Source organism: Arvicola amphibius, chromosome X (assembly GCF_903992535.2).
Source record: "Arvicola amphibius chromosome X, mArvAmp1.2, whole genome shotgun sequence".
Taxonomy (NCBI): Eukaryota; Metazoa; Chordata; class Mammalia; order Rodentia; family Cricetidae; genus Arvicola; species Arvicola amphibius.
The window spans coordinates 136,137,746-136,161,078 of NC_052065.1; the positions used below are offsets into that span (position 1 = coordinate 136,137,746).

General features: G+C 41.2%; 1 protein-coding gene across 1 annotated transcript in view; it reads right to left on the minus strand.

Moving 5' to 3' along the window:
• Mecp2 (methyl-CpG binding protein 2) overlaps window positions 1-23,333 on the minus strand; it is a 76,326-nt gene that overhangs the window by 10,392 nt on the left and 42,601 nt on the right. Inside the window, exon 2 of the mRNA XM_038316400.1 lies at window positions 596-946. Coding sequence (XP_038172328.1) covers window positions 596-946 — 351 coding nt within the window. The remainder of the gene's footprint in view (window positions 1-595; window positions 947-23,333) is intronic.

A 23,333-nucleotide genomic window follows, 5' to 3' on the forward strand; every position in this document is an offset into this window, starting at 1 on the left:
ACATTTCTGCATCTGAACCGAGGTATGGAGTCTAGCCTCTTTGGAAACCCATTTCAGTGCAATAAAGCTTTCCTCACCTTTCTCAGAGTTGAAGATTAAATAAAGCTACCCCCCTCCCCCAATACTGGGGAAATTTATAGCCTTTTCTGGAATCATTTATTTAAGGGGTAGAGCCGATATACTTCTTAGTTGCTCCTTTAATCCTCTGGCTCTGGAAGCTACTCTACTTTAACAGAAAACACTATGAGGTCAGTCCAAAACTGGACAAATGCAAAAGGAGCAGTTAGAAAGGCACACAGTTTGTGTCCCTTTCTAGTGGCCCTGCTAAACAGCAAACCTTTCCCAACACTGATTTAGAGGCAAACAGAAAAAACTTGACATGTGGCATAGGTAAAGGATGAACTACTCTGAAGCAGGGAAACAGGGTAGGGACCTCTGTAGTGCTTTCTGAATGTATCTGGTGTTGATGTTAGTTTTTAAGTGATGTTAGTTTTTAAGTGTCCTACAGAGCTGTAGTTTCAATGGATCCTTGTATCTAGCCCTCCACCCATCTGGCTTTTCCTGATCCATAGACACAGGACTTGCTCTTACTTACTTGATCAAATATACATCATACTTTCCAGCAGAGCGGCCAGACTTCCTCTGCTTAAGCTTTCGTGTCCAACCTTCAGGCAAGGTGGGGTCATCATACATAGGTCCTCGGTCACGAATGATGGAACGCCGCTGTTTGGGGGAAGCAGAGGCTTCTGGCACTGCTGGGGCAGAGCCTGAGCTTTCTGATGTCTCTGCTTTGCCTGCCTCTGCTGGCTCGGCAGAATGGTGGGCTGAAGGCTGTAGCGGCTCATGTTTGCCCTCTTTATCTTCTTTCTTGTCTTTCTTCACCTTCTTAAATTTCAGGGGCTTGTCTTTGAGGCTCTGGAGATCCTGGTCTTCTGACTTTTCCTCCCTGAAGTATTAAACAAATATGTAATTATCACAGAGAACACAGTTGCGTGCAGAGTAGTGAGTACAGGCAAGTTTGGGCACCATACATGAGATCCCCGGCTACTGCATACTCAGATCTTGGTAACTCCCCTAGGATAATGTATCCTTGGGTCAACCTGAGGCCCAAAGATTTCTTTAGAGGTTTTGGGTTTCTGGTGATGTTGGTCAAATGCACTTGACTTTTATCATACTATGCCAAACCCTAGTTCTAGTGCTGTGAAAGGGCATATATTTTTCTCTTGAATTTAAGCACCATAGGGTTGGTTTCTCAACATATCACTAGCAGACATCAGTTTATAAGTTACACTTGTGGGCCCCTCTGGGCTTGTCACATGACAAAAGGCCCTCCACTGCTGGAAAAGGAACTGCCTACTATAACCTATTTTAGGATTTCAAACCCCCTGAAAAGTGTTATACAGCAGTCATAAAAAGAACATATGAAACTGGAATTGGTCAACCTGAGCTCCAATTCTGACTATATCATTTTCTTTTATTTCTTTAATCTATTTTGTCTGCATGTATGACTGTGTACCACATGACAGCCTAATGCCCGTGGAGGCCAGAAGAGGGAATTGGGTTCCTTGAGACTAAAGTTATAGATGGTTGTGATCCAGTATGTGGGTGCTGGGAACTGAATCCAGGTCCTTGGGAAAAGCAGCAGCTTTATGACTTTGCCATTCTCAAAATAAGGACCCCAGTAAGTGATTTCAGTAGTGTAGGCTGCAGTTTCCTCATCTCAACAGTAGTTAATCTCATCTGAGAGGCATCCTTTCTGTGAGAATTATAGACAAAAAGGTCCCAAGGCACTGTAGAACTATTGCTAATTCAGGCAAACAGCAACTGCTGCCTAGGGTTCTAGTACAAAAAAAGGGATCCTGGGTCATATGGGTCTTTACCACAATATATTCCTTACCAAAAACAAGCGAACAAACAATCACCTTATTCTCAGCAGAAACAGAGGAAAGAGAAAAGTATAATTATAGAATAATTGCCATATTCTAGGACAGGACACCTGCCCATTCTTACTTGTGGAGAGAGGTAGCTCCTTCTACAGGTTTTGTTTTTTCTTCGTGGGGTCCCTTCCTGTACACAGTGAGTATCCCATGACTACAGAATTTGGTCACATTGCACTGCTTACACCTCTAAGCTACAGGCTAGACTAAGGAAGGTTTGGAAAGAAGTAGCATTTGCCTATTGGTCTAAGAGTAAGAGAATTGTAAAGTAAGCCCATGAAGCTGTGAGGTTCATCTGGAAGCATTGTGGTCTGCTCACAGTTCAACTTTCAGGCCTGGCTTATAAGGAAGCTCTCAGTGACAGAGGAAAGGAAGGGTACTTACTAGTACAGCTGGCAAGAAAAAGGCCAAAGTGGTATAGAGAAGGTACTTATCACTTGCAAAGGGGCCTTTTGAATAGCAGGGCTGCTTCCCTGATTCTGAACAGTACTTGAGTTTGAGAAAATCACTAGACTAAGAGGACAAGTTGGCTTCTTTGGAACTCTCACTAGTATTCTGAAATATGTTAACCACCACAAGGTCAAACATAAGTCACATGAGCAAAGGAACACCTTCTAAAAATCTACCCAGGGAGATACCTCTGGAAATGCCTAACAAGACAGTTATGACAATTTTCACTAAAACTTTATTTTCACTAGCTAAGACTGCAGGCCTTTCCAATATGTGTCAACAAGGAGAGTTGGTGAATAAACTATGGGATGCTTATATAATGCAAGGCTATGTAGCTAGGGAAGGATGAGTTTCTGATCTTTTTTTTGATTTATTTATTTATTATGTATACAACATTCTGCCTCGATGTATGCCTGCACGCCAGAAGAGGGCACCAGACCCCATTAGAGATGGTTGTGAGCCACCACGTGGTTGCTGGGAATTGAACTCTGGACCTCCGGAAGAACAGTCAGTGCTCTTAACCTCTGAGCCATCTCTCCAGCCCCGTTTCTGATCTTTTTTGAAGTATAAAAACAAATTGCAAGTATGTTTACCTTATGGATCTGGCGTGCAGGATTGCAGGCTAGTCTAGGATAGGTAAGAACAAGATAAGAGCCCCTGCTGAACACTTCTTGGAATATAACTGTAAATGTTAACATAACTAAAAATAAAACAAAAGTAACAAAAATATGCTATTATAATGCATCTAAACAGGAACAAAGGAGCCTAAGTATATTACCAAACATAACATATTATACAAAAAAAGACTCCAACTTAAGTGGGATATATTCCAAAGCCAACAATAATGTTCCAGGGGTAGTATAGACATTAGACAAACTCAAAGGTGAAATGGATGACTGGTTTTGGGGCATCCTGTGGTGCCAGTAAAGCTGGGGATGGTAGTACAAAAACAGTAAGTAAAATAAGTTTTAGCAATAGCCTAGGCATGGGCAAGGATGTAGGCAGTAAAGGATTTGGGATCTGTTTAGGGGAGAATCAACAGAGCTCAAAGGTAACAGGGCAGAACTAAGTTAAGATTTGTGTAAAAGTCTGGGCAGGCAGCAGTTCCAGTGACTGAGAAGAAAGTCTGGGTGAGGAACATGTACTTAACAGCATTTTTACAGCTACTAGCTACAAATGGGGGAAGCCCCAGTAGGATTTTATCAACCACTGTGATGCCTTTTCCCAGAAGGAAAAGTAACCCATGATACCTTCCCCTGTATCAACAGCAGCTCTGGGCTTGCTCTTTCTTGCCTCTTCATTTGGAGATCTTTCATCCTGTAGGTTAAACTGACACTTCTCAGGGGCCTTCCCTACTTCTGTTCCTCTCTTCCTCTGTGTCCTGGAAGTAGAGCATACCACCTCTACCCTCCATGAACATAAAATATACCATTGTACACACCAACTCCTGTCTCGCTGCTCTAGTCTCAGTGCTTAACACTTAAGAAACATATGCCATGTTAATAGTCAGGAGTCTGACAGAATGCTACATCTGCTTCTTTTGCTGTCTATATCTTTCTGACCAGATTAGTTAGTAATTAGTTGGTAATTAGTAAACTAACCAGCTAGGTTAGTGCTGAAAGTAGGTAGGCTCTGAGTAAATGAACAAATGGGGAGCTTAAGAGCTAGCAGTAGTGTGTTGTACATCAGTGGGTTGGAATTGGCAGATGAGGTTGGAGAGATCCCTGAAGGTCCGAGAGTCACAGGGCAGTAATTATAAAAGATGATTACAACAGTAGGACTGCTCAGTTTCCAGTAAATGTGGCACACAACCCTCTTGTTGAAACACCTAAAAATGTTGAACCAAACAAATATCTTAGCAAAGACATCACAGACTGTCTTAAACATACCTACAAAGGAAGGAAGGAATACACAGACTAAAGAATAAGAAGACTGAGGAGACAGAGCATCTGAATGCAACACTAAACCCTGGATTGGATTCTAGTTTTAAAGGCACTAAAAAAGGCATTAATGGGACATTCAGGGAAATGTGAATAAGGCTCTACATTAGCTCATTGCTAAACTTCCGGAGTGTTGTAACTATGCTGTCTGCTCTTAGGAAAGCCAGGCTTAAGTATTTATAACTGAACATCATAACAACTTCCAACTTTCAAAGGGGAAATGATTCAGGGGTTGAAGGGATATGTATAGTGTCAATGTGATAATATGCTTCAAAAGGGGAAATGACATCAATATCATCAGAAACTACTTGTTTATGGCAATTAAAAAATTTTTTTTGGGGGGGATAGAGTCTCTCTATCATGTAGCTCTGGGGTTCCTGGAAGTCACTATATAGACCAGGCTGACCAGAGATCCCCTTGGCTCTGCTTCCCAAGGGCTGGGATTAAAGTATATACCACCAGACTCAGCCTGATGGCAATTTTATGGTTATGCTAGGCAGTACTCTACCACTGAGCCATTTCCCTAGCTCCAAGAGTAGTATTTTGAAGCAAGCTTCTTTACAAAGAGAATGCCTTTGTAAAAAAAGATAGAAAGAGAAACAACTGAACTTAGAAAGCAGACGCAGGAAGATCACTGCAAGTTCTAGATCAGGCTGCATATTACATACATGGTGAGCTAGGCTAGCAAGCACCACATATCCATACACTGTTTTTTATTTTTCAGAGACAGGGTCTATGTAGCTCTGGCTGTTCTGGAACTCAATACTGTAGACCAGGCTGGCCTTGAACTCACACAGCTCCACCTACCTCTGCCTCCCAAGTTCTAGTATTAAAGGTCCACAAAGCTTGTTTATTCTTTTTAAAGCAAAACAAAAAGAAACACCTAGAAACATTGTTGAGGCACTTTCTTTTAGTAGCTCAAACAGCAACAACACTACACTGTATATGGTGAAGCTGTCACATGGGAATGAACTGATGTAAAGCTATAGTCTTCATGTTTAAGAAAAAAAAGCAATGCCAAAGGTAGCCAAATCTAGGCTCCCAGAAACTTGCTTGCCCAGGAGTTAATAATAACGCCTAGGACCTTCTGAAGCAGCCCAAGAAAGCAAGCAGGCTGGTTATGGTGAGAAGGGATGACTGCAGTGTGCTACAACATTATAGTAACCAGACCTCCTCCCTCCAGACAGGGTCTCATGAAGTCCAGGCTGGCCTGGAACTCTTGATCATCTAATTGCTGGGATTATAGGTGCATGCCACATTTGGCTTTGTAACTAGAGTGAGTTTGCTTGCTTATTTATTTATAATTATTTATTTGGTTTTTGAGACAAGCTTTCTCTGTTTAGTCCTAGGTGTCCTGGAACCCACTCAGTAGACCAGGCTGGCCTTGAACTCACAGAGATCCACCTACCTCTGCCTCCTGAAGTGCTGGGGCTAAAGGTCTAGCTAGAGTTTTATTTATTTATTTTTTACGCTTATATGTGCTGGTATATGTGTGTGCAAATGAATGTGGAGGCTAGAAGATAATCTTGAGTGTCATCATCAAGAATGTCATTCATCTCATTTGAAGCAGGATCTCTTACTGGCCTGGTACTTGTCAGGGATCATCTTGTCTTCATCTCCCCAGTGCTGGGATTTCAAATGTGTGCTATCACATCCAGTTTTGTATATAGCTTCTTGAGAATCAAACTCAGTTTCTCATAATTATGAGGCAATAACTTTACAGACCAAGCTATCTTCTAGTCCCTGTAAACAGCATGGTTTCATTAGTGAGCTCTGGTTACTAAGTCATATATATTTGTAGTGGTTCTACCCTAGTTTTTCCTTTAAAACCTCATATTTTTGAGCTGGAGATGCAGCTCAGTGGTAAAGCACTTGCCTTTTGTGTGATGTTACTGGTTTAAAAGGCAAGTCCCAGCACTGAAAAAAAAAAAAAGAATTACTGTCCCCCTCCGCCAATGTACATATCACATTGGAATGGAGAGGCTCTGACAGATATTACATATTAAATCTCTATTACAGTCCAAGGCAATGTTCTTGGGTAATAAAACAACATTCAGTGATTCCACAGCTAGGATGCCTTTACTGGATGCAGCAAAGGAAAATTAAAAGTTAGAGAAATCTTGTTGCACTAGGAGGCCAAATCATTATATCCAGAGGAGTTGGGAAATGAGAATTACCTGCATTTTTATAGTGACAGTTATCTATAGTAACCCCATTTTAGAGACCCTCAAGGCAGAACCAGGAGGCTGTGTTCTGTATTTAGTAAATTAACAGGGGCAGTCTAAGCCAGTCAAACAATGATAACAGAGGAAAGACTACTTATAATCCCTAAGGCTTTTAAATTTAAAAATAGGGGAGGAAGCTGGGAGTGGGTAGTACACACACCTTTAATTACAGCACTCCAGGAGGCAGGTGGATCTCTGTGAGTTCAAGGCCAGCCTTGTCAACAGAGTTCCAGGACAGCCAGGGCTGTTACCTAGAGAAACCCTGTTTCTACTACATAGAGGAAATCCTGTTTCAAACACACCACTGCCACCACTATGGGATAAGGGTTGGAGGCATGTTTCAGTAGCTTAGTAGAATGCTTGTCTAATATTCATCTGTTTGCTCTGGGTTCAATCTCTAGTACTACAAGAAAGAAGGAAGCTGAGTGTGGTGGTGAACAAATAATTTCAGTAGTCAGGAGGCTGAGACAGAAGGACTGTAAATTTAAGGTTAACTTGGATTACACAGAGGGACCCTGCCTCAAAGAAAACAAGGAACATGTGCTGGTCAGTTTTATGTCAACTTGATACAAGCTAGAGTCATTTAGGAAAAGGGACTCTCAATTGAGAAAATGCATCCTGTAGGCATGTCTGTAGAACATTTTCTTAATTAGTGATTGATCTGGGAGGGTGTGGAGGGGCGTGGTCTGTCAGCAATTGGAATTAACCAAACTAGCTTTATTATAAAATACTCAGCTTTAATAAAAGGAGAAAATGGGAGAAACAGAGCCAGAGTTCCAGCGAAGTGTAGGAAACAAAAGAGCACGGACACAAATGCACAAGAATGTTTTAAAGGTATTTGGGGCCCCCAGAGGGGGCACGTCCCTCAAACAAGGGGATTGGTTAGCTCCCCCCCCCCAATCAAGGGCCAAGCTCATTGTGGGTGTGGCAACCACTGGGCTGGTGGTCATGGGTGGTATAGGAAAGCAGGCTGAGTAAGCCACAAGAGGAGGAAGCCAGTAAGCAACACCCCTCCATGGCCTCTGCATCAGTTCCTGCCTTGGCTTCCCTCAATAATGAACTTTTAAATTGTAAGGTAAAATAAATTCTTTCCTCTCTGGGTTGCTTTTGGTCGCAGTGTACTATCACAGCAATAGAAACCCGAACTAAGAAGAGCACTAAAAAGTCAGGTAAATTCAGCATCCGAAAGATTTTCAATTGAACCCAGCACAATCCATGCCCTCTTTTGTATGAGCTCTAAGAAATTTTCAGCAACTTAGCAATGTTCTAGGTTTTCCTAATTTCACTCATGTGTACAGTAGGCCTATTTCAGGAGAGAGTGTTTCTTAGCATCTTTCATTTCTAGTTATCTCATGGAGTGACATAGAATTAAAAGAGCATACAAGGTCATCATGGACTTAGGGCGCAGGATAGAGGCCACTTCCCCACAGAAACAGTCTGGGGTCAGAGAACAAGATTCTTTCCTTACACCAGTTGCTTTCGCCCTACAGTGTGATTTAATTGTTGCACTCAGTCCTTTTCACTTTCAGTATCTGCTGTAGAATCTCTGATTCAGGGAGGCTTCTCTGCATGAAGTAATATAAAGGCAGCAGCAATTTGAAATGACAGCTTCAGCTGTTTAAATATCCATGAAATAAAACTGGCAATGGAAGAGTGTCTTATTGGTCTCTAAGGAGGAGGGGAAGAGTTTCTGCTTGAAGGCTACAATGGTACAGTTTAAGCTTCAGCTGCCTTGTTCTAAATTCACTATGCATTTTAAAGTCTCTTCTATAGAGAAGATCCAAGAAACAACCTATGTCTTGAAATGCCAAAAGAAATATAATGAAAGATTTAAATCTTTCCATATTAGTAAAATTTAGATCAAACTGAGTTGAGTGGATAGAAATCCTTATGTACATGAGTACGAGTCTAATGGAGCTGTCTTTATTTAAACATATTTAAGTGACTATTAAAGACTATTATATATTCAAATATATTTCAAATATTCAGATATAAAGACTATTATATTTAAGTTGGATAAATGTGATGTGATGATTTGGTATACATAGACATTATATAATAAAGGATGGACTTGAACCTGAAAAAGAAAACCACTAAAAGAAAAAAAACAGTTCTTGTGAAATAAAAACAGGCCCCTCCCCAAATAAAGGCAACCAATTTTTATAGTACATCTTATTTTTAGAAGTGTATAAAATAAAAATCCGAACCCAAATCCACCATACCAGTTAAAAAAACAACAAAGGTGGGCGGTGGTGGCGCATAACTTTAATCCCAGCACTAGGGAGTTCGAGGCCAGCCTGGTCTACAAAGCGAGTTCCAGGACAGGCTCCAAAGCTACAGAGAAACCCTGTCCCGAAAATAAACCAAAACAAACAAATAAAAACAAACAAACAACAACAAGAAAACCCCCATCTTAGCAGTGAGTGGTGGCATGAATTTTAAGTAATCCCAGCACTTGGGGGGCAGAGGCAGAAGGACCATAAGTTCAAGGCAATCCTTGGCTACACTGTAAGTTTGAGATCAGCCTGTCACAAACAAAAACAAAGAACACAAAATTTCTGTAGTGAAAGTCTTGACAATGCCTCAAAATATTAAATATGGAGTTCCTATGACCTAGCAATTCCATTTTGAAGTACAGATCCCAAAAAATTAAGAATAGGCCCACAACATACTTATCCTAATGTTTGCAGCTGCCTGACCCCTAAGAATCAAAAGGTAGAAGCAATCCAAGTGTCTACTGATGGATGAATGGAGAATAACCTTTTAAAACAATGGAAAGTTACTGAACCTACATATGGAAGGGAATTCCTATATAGTATCAATCATATGGATGACATGCCTTGAGAAAACATCCTGTGAAAGAAGCCAGACACAAAACTTGTATGCCAGAAGAGGGCATCAGATCCCATTACATATGGTTGTGAGTCACCATGTGGTTGCTGGGAATTGAACTCGGGACCTCTGGAAGAGCAGTCAGTGCTCTTAACCTCTGAGCCATCTCTTCAGTCCCACAAAAAATTTTGAATGAAGGTTTTGAATACAATCTGTAGCTCAGGCAGGCCTTGAATGTGCAATTCTTCTGCTCCAGCCTCCAGAGTAGCTGAGATCACTGACCTATGCCACTAGGCTCAGACTGAACCATACTTTTACGTATATGTGCATATAATTTATGATGACCCTGAAATTCTGATCCTCTTGTCTCTATATCTCATTTATATGGTGCTGGGGATTAAACTCAGGACTTAATGTATGCCAGGCAAGCACTCTAACAACTGTGTCATATCCCCAATCCCACTTTTTTTTTCTGAGACAGGGTTATTCTGTGTAGCTCCGACTGTTCTGAAACTCTCTGTAGACCAAGTTGGCTTTGAACTCAGAGATCCATCTGCCTCTGCCTCCTGACTGTTGGGATCAAAAGCATGCGCCACTACCACACAGCCAATTAAAAAAAAAAGAAATTCTTGCTATGTAGTTCAGGCTAACTTTAAACTTAAAATCCCCCTGGTTCTGTTTCCCAAGTACTGATAAAAGGGTATGTACCACCACTGCAGGCCCTTCAGAAAGGAATTTAGTTCAAAAAGTTTAATAACTAGGGGTTTTGATTAGGATGAAGATTATTAGCTAAATATCCTTAGGATAGTTCATCAAAAAAATCTGTGGTAAGATAAACATAGACATAAAGCTTACCATTAGTGGCATTTAATAATCATTACTACTGTCTAGTTCCTGAACATTTTGATAACTCTCAAAGGAAACCCTGTACTCATAAGCAGTTGCTAATTATTCAAATTATGTTCAGTCCCTGACAACTCCTAATCTCTTTCTGTCTCTGAATCAGCCTATTATGTACATTTAACTATCAGTGACATCATAAACTTTGTGGCCTTTTATGGCTCTTTTCTTTCATATAGCATGATGTCTTCAAAGTAGCATGGATCAGAATTTTATTCCTTTTTATGACATAATAATTTCTTATAGAGATACCACTTTGTGGGGCTGACAAGATAGCTTGGTGAGTAAAAGCACTTGCTCCACAAGACAAGCATGAGAAGCTGAGTTCAAAACTCTGGCATCCATGTAAAATGCTGGGTATGTCTGCACATTTTTAGAGTAACCCCAGGGATGGCAAATGGTAGTAGGTAGAGCCAGGAAGCTCACTGAAAAACCATGTTTCAAGGGAGGGAGGGAGGGAGGGAGGGAGGGAGGGAGGGAGGGAGGGAGAGAGAGAGACCTGATATATTCTCTTTTAGCCTCCACACATGCACTTGGGCACACATATGCATACCTACATGAACAGACACTCATGCACCAAATACATACACACACCATTAAAAAAGTTCCATGACTATTCACTGATGGACATATAGGTTCTTTTCGTCCTTTGGCTATTATGAAGTGTTTCTATGAATACTCACATATAAATTTTATGGCAAAAATCCTTCTAGAATGCTTAGTAGCCAATGGCATGGTTTAAGTAGAAGTCATACCACAGCTAGGCATGGTGGTACATGATATTAGAGTAAGACTGCCATGAATGGTATGTGTTGCTCCACTTCACTCACTTAACTCACTTGTTAATTCAATGTTCCTCAAACATCTACATGTCTTGTCTATGCCACACTTGGGCCAAGTATCTGCTGTTGCTTTTTCCTGGTATGGATGGTATTCCAAAACAGCAACTTTGATAAAATAAAATAGAGATATCAGGAGCTAGGGAAAACTCATCAAGTACCCAGGAAAGCTCTAAAATGGGGATACAATGGTCACAAATCTGCTAAAAGTCAAGGGATCCAGGTAGGGTGTCTACTGTCTCCATAAATGAGATAAGGGAGAAAAAAGCCAGACCCAGTGCTCAATATAGAAGTTTTCATTTAGTGTCTCATTTCTTCCTCTGAGAAGCCTGCTTCTTTAGCATCTTTTGTTTCCTCCCTTTCCCTTGGGCTTTTGACTGTGTTCTAGCAGGGTTCTCCTTTTACTCTTCTGGAATTTAATTTAAAAATGTATTTATGTGTATGTCTATGTTTTTTGTGCATGTGTGTGCAGGTGCCTGCAGAGGCCAGAAACTGGCACAGAATTCCCTGAAGTTGGGGCTACAGGAGATTGTAAGCTGCCCAATGTGATATAAATTGAACTCTTGTCCTCTGTAAGACCTGCAAGCTCTCTTGACTGTATTAAGTCTCCCTAACCCTAAAATTGGTCACAGAGCAGGCAAGGCAAATGATAAAACAAACAAACAAACAAACAAACAAACAAACAAACAAACAAACAAGACCAGAGCTGCTCCCATCTTTGAAGTGGTACAATCAGGCTACTGCAAAGTTCTGGGGAAGGAAAAGTTCCCTAAGCAGTCTGTCACTCATTGCTTAAGGCTAAATTCTTCAGCAGAATAACTGAGGAGGTCAAGGGTGTTGGGAGTAGTACCCTCTGTCCAGGTAAGCTTGAAACCACACAGGGAAGTAAATTAAATGTTAACATTCTTTTAAAAAAAAGTAGTTTAGGTAGTTGAGAAAGGGTCAGTCAGCTCTGTCTGCTTTGAACTTGGGATTCTCAGGCTTTCAAGTGCTAGCATAGGCACACTCTGTTGTTATGTATATTTGGGAACAATAAAAAAATTCACAGTCAATGTGGTGCACTCCTATAATCCAGCACTAAGGAGGCTAAAGGAGAGGGACTGTAAGTTTAAAGTCAGCCAGGGTAAAGAATAAGATGTTGTCTCAAAAATCAACCCCCCCACACATCCCAAAACGAAACAGACAAAGCCACCTTGGGATGCCTCCTAGACCCAAACAACTCCCTCAAACTAAAAAAGTAACTTGAGATTCAAAATGGCTACTCGGTGGTCAGAGAATTCCTAGAGGTTGGAGGAACAGGTTTGAGTCCAGTTGGCTAAGAATACTCTAAATCCTTCTGCCAATCTGGCCCAGGCATCTGGTATTGCCTCTGCAACTCTGCCTGGAGAAAACATTGGCCAGCACTGTGGCCACTTTGGCTCTGGAGCTCATCAGTCCTGCATCCCTGCCTGCCCATTCCTCCGGTGATGGTCACTGGCAGAGCCTAATCCATATCCATGCACAAGGCCCAGGAGTTTTTTTTTCTGTGAAGGGCCAGATAGTAAATGTTTTCTACTTTGATAGCTACACAGGCTCTGTCACAACCACTCAACTTAAGAATTGTAGCAGGACTACAGCCAAAAGCAATGCATGAAGAAATGGTTGAGCTGAGTTCCAGAAGAATTTTCTATGCAAAACCAAGCAGTGGAAGCAAGGTATGGTGGCACAAAACTATAATTCCAGCACTCTGTAGAGACAGAAGCAGCAGGATCAAAAGTTGGAGGCTAATCTGGGCTACATAATAAGACCTTATCACAAATAAACCAAACTAAATCCAGCAGTGAGCCAGAGCTAACTCTTGGAATGTGGTTCACCAGCTGCTGCCTTAATTGAAAAGCTAGGTAATAAACAGACAATTGGCATTCTCATTGATTATAGAGGTTACTTGGCCTCCCATCAAACTCCTACAGTGGTGTGAGAAGTCCCCCAAACACATATTGGTACCTTGAGACTGTGGAGTCCCAGAAAAGGAACAAAGAAACAGTTTTGTTAAAGACTGAACATAATGCCAAGAAGGAAGAAGACTTGCCACTGGTCATAACACGGTGAAGGTCCACTGGTAGGACCACTTCATGGAACACAGGGAGATATAACCCTTTATACAGTGGACTACAGAAGGTGAGGGGAGGGTCTGTGAGCAGAGAACTCTGGAAAGAGTTTGACTAAAAGGGGAAGCAGAGACTGGACAGAGGCTGAAGAGGATGTGCATGGTTAAACAGGAAATTCTAAAACACATTTTTATGGTGATGAGCATGATTCATAAAAGAAGGGAGGACAAATGAAGTCCCAGGGACATGGAACAGCAACAGACATAAGCTGGTCAGACAGGAAATCCTTGTCATCAAGGGGTCTGAGTTAGACTTTATGGGTGGAGCAGTTTCTAGTCATGACAAAGCTCAGTCCTTGAGTATGAAGATGTGTGGCTGAGGTCATTCATTGGAATAGAGGTGGTCAAGAAGATGGAGTCAGACACTAGGAAGGCTGTTAACATGAGCAACAGTCACCTGCCGAATGAGGGACTGAGACAAAGAGACAGAGGCTATTGGTGTAAAGATGTTGAGAGTCATAGCCGTCCTGCCTCTAAGGTACACAAGATAGGAAACAATCAACGAGCAGCTGTTGAAAGAGGATGGGTGTGGGTTCACAGAGATGGGGGAATCTAATCCAGATAGGGAATAGGGAAAAGGCTAGAAAGAAAGGCAAGGGTCACATTATGGGTTTTGATGTCATTCAAAGCCAGGAAGGTACATAGCACTTGGGATTAAAGCAGGGGAGAGAGATCTGATTACGCAGATAGTGTGAAATTGTAGGAAAGCTTAAAAGACCACAGGAATTCTCAAGAGGGGGGTTGATGCAGGACAGTGGTAGGAGTCAAGGGAAAGGTGGGATAAAGAAAGGGGCAGTGTGGCACAACCTAGCAGCTCCTTGGATATTGGTCTTGTAGGGAAGGACAGATGACTTTGAGTCACCTTGGGGGACTGTAAGCAGAGCATATGTCATCTAGCTGTGTGTTCTTATTTACCTAGCTTGTTCTGAAGAAGGCCCAGTGGTGGTAGGGCAGGCAGTATTTGAGAAGAGGAGAAAGAGTACAAAACAAAACAACCTCAAACCAAAAATCCTCCAAACTACAATTTGGGTCAAGGAAGAAAAGAGAAGGTAATGGGGGGGGGGGGGGGAAGAACAGGCACACAACCTATGCCTATATGAAAATATCATAAAGAAACCCCATTATTTGGTAAAATTAATACATACTAATAAAAATATTGGTAAAATCTGATAAAATGCATTCTTCATGTAAGTTCCATTCTACCATAAATCCTAACAAGTTTTATTTCCTTTATATTTCCTTTTATCGCTCTCTATCACCACCTAATGGGATGTCAGCTGAGACCCAAGTCTCTGATAAGAGGCTGAGGATGGAGCCAGGCCCATGCCTGTTTTATGTAAGGTCACAAAGCAATTATTAACCAATAGCAAGGGCTGGTGTCACTACACCAAGTTCTCTGATCATGATGTTATTGAGCTACTAAATGTTTGTAAGGACATAGGGAGAAAGGAACCCTTCCTTATACACTTGTCAGTTGGGGTTTCTACTGCTGTGAAGTTTATTACACTGTGTTATCCAATGTTAAGAGTAAGATGTCTTTTTTTATTACAATTCCTGAAAACATGATAGAGATTTAATGAGTTAATTAATCGGAATGGTAATCTCTTCTAGAATGTCTTAGGTTCTTAAAAAGAGATGTGAATAACTTTATCAATTTATTATATCAGGCAAAATAGACAATTCCAACTCCTGTAAAAATAAACTTTCCCCACATTAATCCAAACAGGTGCAAGGAAAATAAAAATGTTTGGATATGTATGTACATACATGTAACACCACAAAAACAAGTCAGACTCTGGAAGCAGCTGCTACCTGCAAGGGTGTGGTATATGCGTATGGTACTTTTGCCCTTTGTCTTGTCTAGAAAGGTACAATGGCAATAATACTGATGGCCATCTTACAGCTATGACACTAAGCTGGGGATGGAATATACACACTGAAGGGCTTTAGATTGTACATGCACACAAGAGTTACTAGTGGCCTAGGAAATCTACCTCCAGATATTATGGTACATGAAAGACAAGTAGAATATGAGTTCTCAATTCTGTCTTTAGGCTAAGAAAACAATGGAGGGTGTTTTAAAGATTTTTAATTATATGTACCTTTTGACTCTCCAGTTCCATGATTAAAGGAATACATCATCATGTTTGGCAATTATGTATATTTGTGTTGGGTATGTGCAAGTAAGTGCAGAGGCATCAACTGCCCCCGCCTTCAGCTGGAGTTGTAGGAAGTTATAAGCCACTCAGCATGGTGTGTGGAACCAAACTCAGATCCTCTGAAAGAACAGCAAGTGCTTTAATGACTGAGTCATCTGTCTTAGCTACTTTTTTTATAATGCTGTGGCAAAACACCATGAACAATGCAACTTATAAAATAAAGTGTTTAGTTGGCTTACAATTTCAGAAGATTGGAGTCCATGATAGTAAAAGAGGACACAGTGGCAGGAACATCTGAGGGCTAATACCTTATTTCACAATTGGAAGCAGAGGACTCTAGCCCCCCAAAACCCTAAATTCCAAATTACATGCTTTCTTTTATAAGCTACTTTGGTCCTGGTATTTTATCACAGCAATAGAAAAGATAAATCTCTCCATTCCCCCCCCCCCGCCCTCTTTTGAGACAGGGTCTCAGTACATAGCATTAGCTGGCCTAGAACTATGTAGACTAGGCTGGTTTTGAACTCACAAATATCCACTTGCTTCAGTTTCTTGAGTGCTGGATTAAAGGCATGTACCACCATGCCCAGCAAGGGAATTTTTAAAACATTTATGTGTAGGGGTATTTTGCCTGTATGTATGTCTGTACACCATGGGCATGCAGTGCCTGAGGAGGCCAGAAGACACAAAATCTTCTAGAATTGGGGTTGCAGATAGTTGTTAGGTTTCATGTGGGTGCTGGGAATTGAGCCTGGGCACTCCACAAGTGTTCTTGACCACTGAGTCTTCTCTACAGCCCCAAGGGGATTCTTACAATACAAATGGGATATCAAGATGAACAGAAACAAAAAAAATATGCATGATATACCATATGTGAGGTATATTCACAATATTGCTTTTCCACTAAGATGTCATAATGACTGCATAACTCAACTCATTAAAAAAAAAACAAGTGGCATTGGCTCAGTGCTTAAAAGCACCTGCTGTTCTACATGAGTTCAGCTCTCAGAATTCATGTTGGATGGCTCACAAATAAATAACTCCAGCACCAGGGAATCTGATGCTTCTGATTTCTTTTTTTCCTCTTTTTCTTCTTTTCTTTTTAAAAAATATTTATTTATTCATTTATTTATTATATATACAATATTCTGTCTGCGTGTATGCCTGCACACCAGAAGAGGGCCCCAGATCTCATTACAGATGGTTGTGAGCCACCACGTGGTTGCTGGGAATTGAACTCAGGACCTCTGGAAGAGCAGCCAGTGCTCTTTAACCTCTGAGCCATCTCTCCAGCACCCCCCCCTTTTTGGATTTTTGAGGCAGGGTTTCTCTGTAGTTTTTGGTGCCTGTCCTGGAACTCACTCTGTAGACCAGGCTGGCCTCAAACTCATGGAGATCCGCCTGCCTCTGCCTCCCAATTGTTGGGATTAAAGGCGTGCGCCACCACTGCCCAGCAAGGCTTCTGTGATTTCTGTGAGCACCTACAATCATATGGGATATACTCATATAGACACATACACATTAACGAAAAAAAGAAAAAAAATGACAACGTTAAGGGTTTTCCTTCCTATGTATTATCCAAAAAAAATCAGTCTTTCAATTGCTTCTAAGTGAATGTGAGAAACAAACCAAACCTGCATAATGCAGACTGTACTGAATATAAATTATGTCTCCTAGGCAATGACCTCCCAGCATCATTTATTCAAAGAACACATACCTTATTGTAAAACTCTACAAAACTTAAAAGATAAGTAATTACACAACACACCACCTCCTACAATAGCAGACTCTTCCTTTTCAATCTTACCAGAAAAACTAAATATGTTTAAATTGCTGAGACCCAGGAAGTTTGGTTAGTCAGAGCAAAGAAAACAGTCCTAAACTACAGTAGTCACCTAGCAGTGAAGGAAGCAGCTGAAGCCTTGTGAGCGAACCGGGGCACCAAACATGGGTGACACACTTGCTTAAATGCAGTGGTTAGATTTTATGGAATAAGCCAGAAATGTTGCCTTTCCTGTTCCCCTAGACATTCAGGAAGACTCTACTGAACACCCCTTTTTCATTGACCAGTTGTTAGGTGCCTCAACACACAGGGTACCCTCCTATATGGGGGAAGAAGTGAAGGGAAGTCAGCTGTGGACTTCTGTGTTTGAGGCACTCATTAATCATGAGGGTAGAAAAATGTGCCAGAAAGGGGCAGTGACAGGGGTAGGTTAGGGCCCAGATGGAGAGTGGTAAATTCCCTGGGGCTGGAGCTGGTGGCAGTGCCAGTCTCTATGCATTCATCAGTTCCTAAGATTCCCTCTAGTGAAACAGAAAATCACAGAGGTCATTCTCATGGGTACTTTAAGTAGTACATCTGCTGGCAAAAACACAAATGTTGTTACACAAATATAAAGCCACAGATTGCAGAGGCACCTGACAGCCTTTAAAATTCATGTCTCCTGTTTTGCAAAGTTGAGCTGAGAAACTGTGCTGTTAAACCATACAATTATTTTTAAAAGAAGGAAGAATGTGTGGGTGCTATTTAGACTCCCATTGATTTATTCTGTTTTGGGTGACTACAACTCCTCTAAAGTAACTCCAAATCCATATATCATCCCTTTCTGTGTACCTCTGACTCACAGCTACAGGTTTAATTAACTCATGAACAATAGTGTCCCTGTTGGCCACACTGGAGTTGATGAACTAACAGCATGCAGGCTGTGTTCTAGTCTGTCCTGCTTACTATAAGACAAAAACCATAGGGCACGGTTCCAATGCAGAACTATTCGTCCATTCAATAGTTATTCCTGATTCTAGGTACTGGAGATATACCCCAACCCTCCTGCCCTCATGGGGTTCAGACTGTAGTGTGAGGAGGAGTGCACAAACAAAAATATTCAGTTTATGGCAGATTGTGACAAGTGTTAGTTAGGCTTTGCAGTGAATGGGCAGAGGAAGAAGACTTTGACCTTGAAGGATGTGGCCACAGAGAGTCATAGTAGAAAAGTTATCCTTGAACAGACTTGAAGAAAACTACAAAGGGAACTAGCTGTGTGATACCAGGAACAGATGACAACTGGGGCCAAGAGCCTGAAACAGGGAGTTTCCTGACTATAAAGGAGACCAGAGCAAGAGAAGTCATAGATATGGAAAGTTCTGTGACTTGGTCATCCTAGAGACACAAATGTAGAACTCAATGGTTTACAAACAGGGGGGAGTCATAAATCTGGGGAAACTTTGGGAGTGAGGGGAGAAATCTGGGGCCCAAGGCCCTTTCATGTTACATAGGGAACAGAGACGAAAGAAGGGATATTTATATACTTGCCCAGGGCTTCTGGAGGAACCATGGACACCAAGCACTGTTCTAGTATGTTGGGTCATATCATGAATCAAAACCCTGTCTTGCACAACATATGCTACAATGGGCTGACTGTAAAAATAAGCACTGTCAGCTATATACTGTTAAAAAGGAACAAAATCTGTGGCTGGAGTTTAAAAAAGTACAGCCAGGATAGGCCCTATGAGAAGGTAGACATCAGTGCAGATACTGACAGAAGGAAGAGGGTGATTTCTATAGAGCAAATGAGGCTGAAATGTCCTAAAACAGGATAAGCAACAACTGGACCTATATTGAACAATATGAAGGTCATTACTGGGAAGCCTTACTATATAGCCTGGCCTAGCTGTGGCAGCAAAGAGGTCAGGAAAGCATGGAGAGATACAGAGTCTCACTGGAAAGGAAAAGGGAAGGAGGGAAAGAGAACTGGTGAAGCTGGAAGGCAGTAAGCCAGAAGCAGTGCCACCGAAGTGGAAGAAGTAGGAACAGGTTGCTAGGGAATTGAGGGGAGAGTCTGATACCAGAGAGTTCTGGAGACATGTCCTGAAACAGAAGAGAGAGTGCAGGACTAGGTCTCTCACAGAATAAGGGAGATTGCGGGTGTGTGTGTGTGTGTGTGTGTGTGTGTGTGTGTGTGTGTGTGTGTGTGTGTGTGAAGCAGTGCTGGTCTGTGGACATTTATTTGGACTTCTCCCCATCTCTGGAAACTAACAGAACAGTTACCAGGTGAGAGGAAGCATGACAGCCTGTTATAATTGATAGAAAGCATTCCTTTCCTCCAACCTCACCTCTCCACTCTCTGGCCAAAAGATCATATATTGAAATCTTGATCCCCAGCAGGTAGATCCAATCACTGTGAGAAGACTGAACCATGAGGGCTCTGATGGCCTCATAACTTAATGGCATTACTGAGAGGTGGTAGAAATGTTATTAGGTATGATCTAGTTAGAAGAAAATTGGTCACCGGGGGCATGTCTTGGAGGGATATATTTTTCCCCCATTCTGAACTTTCCGTTGCTTCCTGGCCACCATGAAGTAAGTAGCTCTTCTCTAATCCCCTTCTGCCATGATGCTCTCCTCATCATAGGTCCAGAAACAATGTAACCAGTTGACTATAAAGGAAGACCTTGGAAACTGAGCCAAAATACATCATCCCCCTTTAAGTTTTCTTCAGGTATTTATCACAGTGCCATCTAACACATAGTCAAAGGAAATGGAGCAAACAAATATGGGAAACTATAATATGCTGGCCAACATGAGACTTACCTGGAGTTTCTCTCTCATTTTTTTGAGACAGGGTTTCCTTGTGTAGCCCTGGCTGTCGTAGAACTAGCTCTGTAGACCAGGTTGGCCTTGAAACTTACAGCTATCCACCTGCCTCTGCTTCCTGAGTGCTGGGATTAAAGGTGTGTGCTAACACCATCTGGCTTACCTGGAACATACTAAAGAGGCACCATATTCAGTGTGTATGGAGTAGACTGGAGAAAGGCAGATGACTGAATTTCATCAAAGCTGGTGTGTTGACTAAGTACAAACAACTGGCCATGGCACTGAAACTGAGAGTGAGATGAATGGGAAGTACAGCCAGATTAAAGATGGAAGCAAATATGGATTAAAGGGCCCCCAAGGTAATGAAAGTACTAGAGTTGGGCACTATAGGCAGTAAGTTTGAAACATAAGAGGAACTCTTCTTTTGCAGATACAAGATTTAAGGACCAGTGCAATGGCTCAACAGGTAAAGCATTTGGTGTAACATATGTGCATATATAAACACACAAAATAAAATAATGTAAAAAAAGAAAAACAACATAATCTGGGTGAAATTTTCTGGTACTAGAACTAGCACTAGCCACTAAGAATGCTAAGCCACTAAGAAAAAAAAAGATGTGGCTAACCTTCAGAACAAATACAGCTTTAAAAAGTCTTTGACAGGGTTGAATGGATGGCTCACTGGTTAAAAGAACTCTTGCAGAGGACCTGGGTTCAATTCCCAGCACTCACATGGTAGATCACAAGCACCCATAAACTCCAGTTTTAGGAGATTCTATGCCTTCTGACTTCCACAGGCGCCAGGCACAGACATGGTGCACATACATATTGTTATTGTGTATGGTTAGGTCTCAGGAAGTCCATGTCTAGAAATGAGTTCAATTTCTGGTAGTTAGATAAAATCCAGCATTCCTTAGGAACTTGTTAAATAGGTTCCCATCACCCAAAAGGAGTCATTTCCCTTTTGTGATGGTTTGATTAAGAAAGGTCCCTATAGGCTCATATATTTGAATGCTTAGTCATTAAGCAGTAGCACTGCTTGAGAAGGATTAGGAGGTATGGTCTTGATGGAAGAAGTGTGTTGCTGGGAGTGGGCTTTGAAGTTTAAAAAGTCCAGGCCAGGCCAGGCCAGGCCAGGCCCAGTCTCTCTCTTGGCCTAAAGAGCAGGATGTAGCTCTTAGCTACTTTTTAGCACCACAACTGCCTTCAGCCATGCTCTTTGCCACCATGATAATGGACTAAGACTCTGAAACTGTAAGCAAGCCACCATTTATAAGCTACCTTTATAAGAGTTGCTGGAAAGTGTCTCTTCACAGCAAGAGAACAATGACTAATACAATTTGCCTCTGGCAGAAGGGATATAGCTATCCATTGGCATATACGCATGTTACGGGAGTCTGGGCAGCCGGAGAAACAAACAAGCAGCCTCGTACAACAAATTGGCACGCCAACGTGGTCGACTAAAATTCACTTAAAACCTGAGAGAGTTTGGGAAAGAATTGTAGACAAAAAAAGAACAACAGTTAAGCACGGCTTAACGCTGTGACTCCTTTAAGAGAGTTCTTACTGATTATTCAGCCATAGCAGAAAAAAAAGCCACATGGTTTTGAAATGGCGGTTTCCTGGGCTGTGCTGTCAGCATGAACTCTGACTCTTTCTGGAGGTCCAGCTATGAAGCATTTTAAATGGGGTTTGTGAGCAGAGTGCTACAACTTGCTTAATGTTAACAGACCTGCTGTGTGCCTGAAAATGGGGCACATGTAACGATGGCTCTCGCTAAATAGACCTCTGCCTTGCCATGTTGGACTGGGTGGAGCCAAAAGGCAAAGCAGCCTTAGAAGTGCTTAGCATTTTAAGAAATGCTCCTGGACAGAAAAGAATTACAGATACACAATAGGACAGATTCAGACATAGACCTCTAAATGGGTCACAGTGTTGGATAAATGTACATAGGCTTGAGAGAATAAAAAAAAGTATAGACAGTTATAAAAGGAAGTAAATGGTTTATAAAAAATAAAACTAAGTCTTTAAAGAGACAAAGTACAGACAATTATAGATTAAAGAAATAAAGACAATGAAATAAATACTAAAAAGTAATAGAGTAAAAACAAATAAGCCACATAAAGATGGCATATACACAGAGTCTGGATTAGGTATATTATTGTGTTTTCTTTGATTTTTTTGACTATGAAGGAGCTAAGTGACCAACATATATACTTTAAAGGTATCTTGTCTTCAAAATTTGGGTATAAGGATATGTTGCTTTGGAAAAGAGGTTCTTCTTTATTTCCACAGAGGATGAGAACCTGTGGAGTAATTCCAGACTAATGTTGTTTGATGGACCAAGACCTGCTGAAAGGTCACCTTGAACACCCCTCAAAAAATTATTTTGCCCAACAAAAAGCAGAAAGCAGTTTGGAGAGAACTATGCCCATATTCCCAAATACTTTTTTGTAAATGTTTCTTTACATTTAAAGAGGGATATGCTATAGAGATTTACATGGGTATGAATCATGGATTATTGATACAAATTTAAGATTAATTTTGTTATACTGTGTAGAGATATTTCTGCTCTTGATTAAGGTACTGTAATTGTGCAGCTCATTTAAAAATGTAATGTATAATTACGAAGTATAGGTTAATAGATAATCATTTATAATAGTCAAGTTTGTAGTCATGTTAGGTTTTCTAGATGTAGAGATATATAGGTATAGGCTCACATAGATAGGTATTCTTCAACCACTTCAAACAGCTACAGAATATGGCATTTAAAATGTTTTAATAACTTAGAACTTTTCATGACAATGAGACACATCTGTTCCTGGCAGCACCAGTTACTTCCAGAGGATGATGGGCATCAAAGAGGCTCCTTTTGGAGTTTGTTAGCCATTTGGACAAGAAACTGCTCTTGCTTGGACTGCTTGATGCTATGTTGTAAACTGGACATGCAGGACCCACAGAGAAATTACTGCTGAAGTTGCCTAAAGAAGGTGAGACGATCCTTCAGGATTCCTGCTTCATGAACATTTGCTAGACATTCTGCAGGACACAGAAGAAAGCAACTGATGGACTTTGCCATTACAAGGTAGAACAATTCTTCAAATTTCCTGTTTCATGAAAAAGTCTGTCAGATACTATGGGCCAGTAGACTGAAGATGGATGCCCCAACATTACAAAAAAACTTTGGGTGACTGTCCAGGCAGCAAGATGTTTCTGTCAATTCTAGAGTTTTGGAAGTTGCTTACAATGCACTTTCTGTTTTTTTTCTTGATGGAATTGAAGAACAGACAGAACATAGTTTTTGTTAATTATGA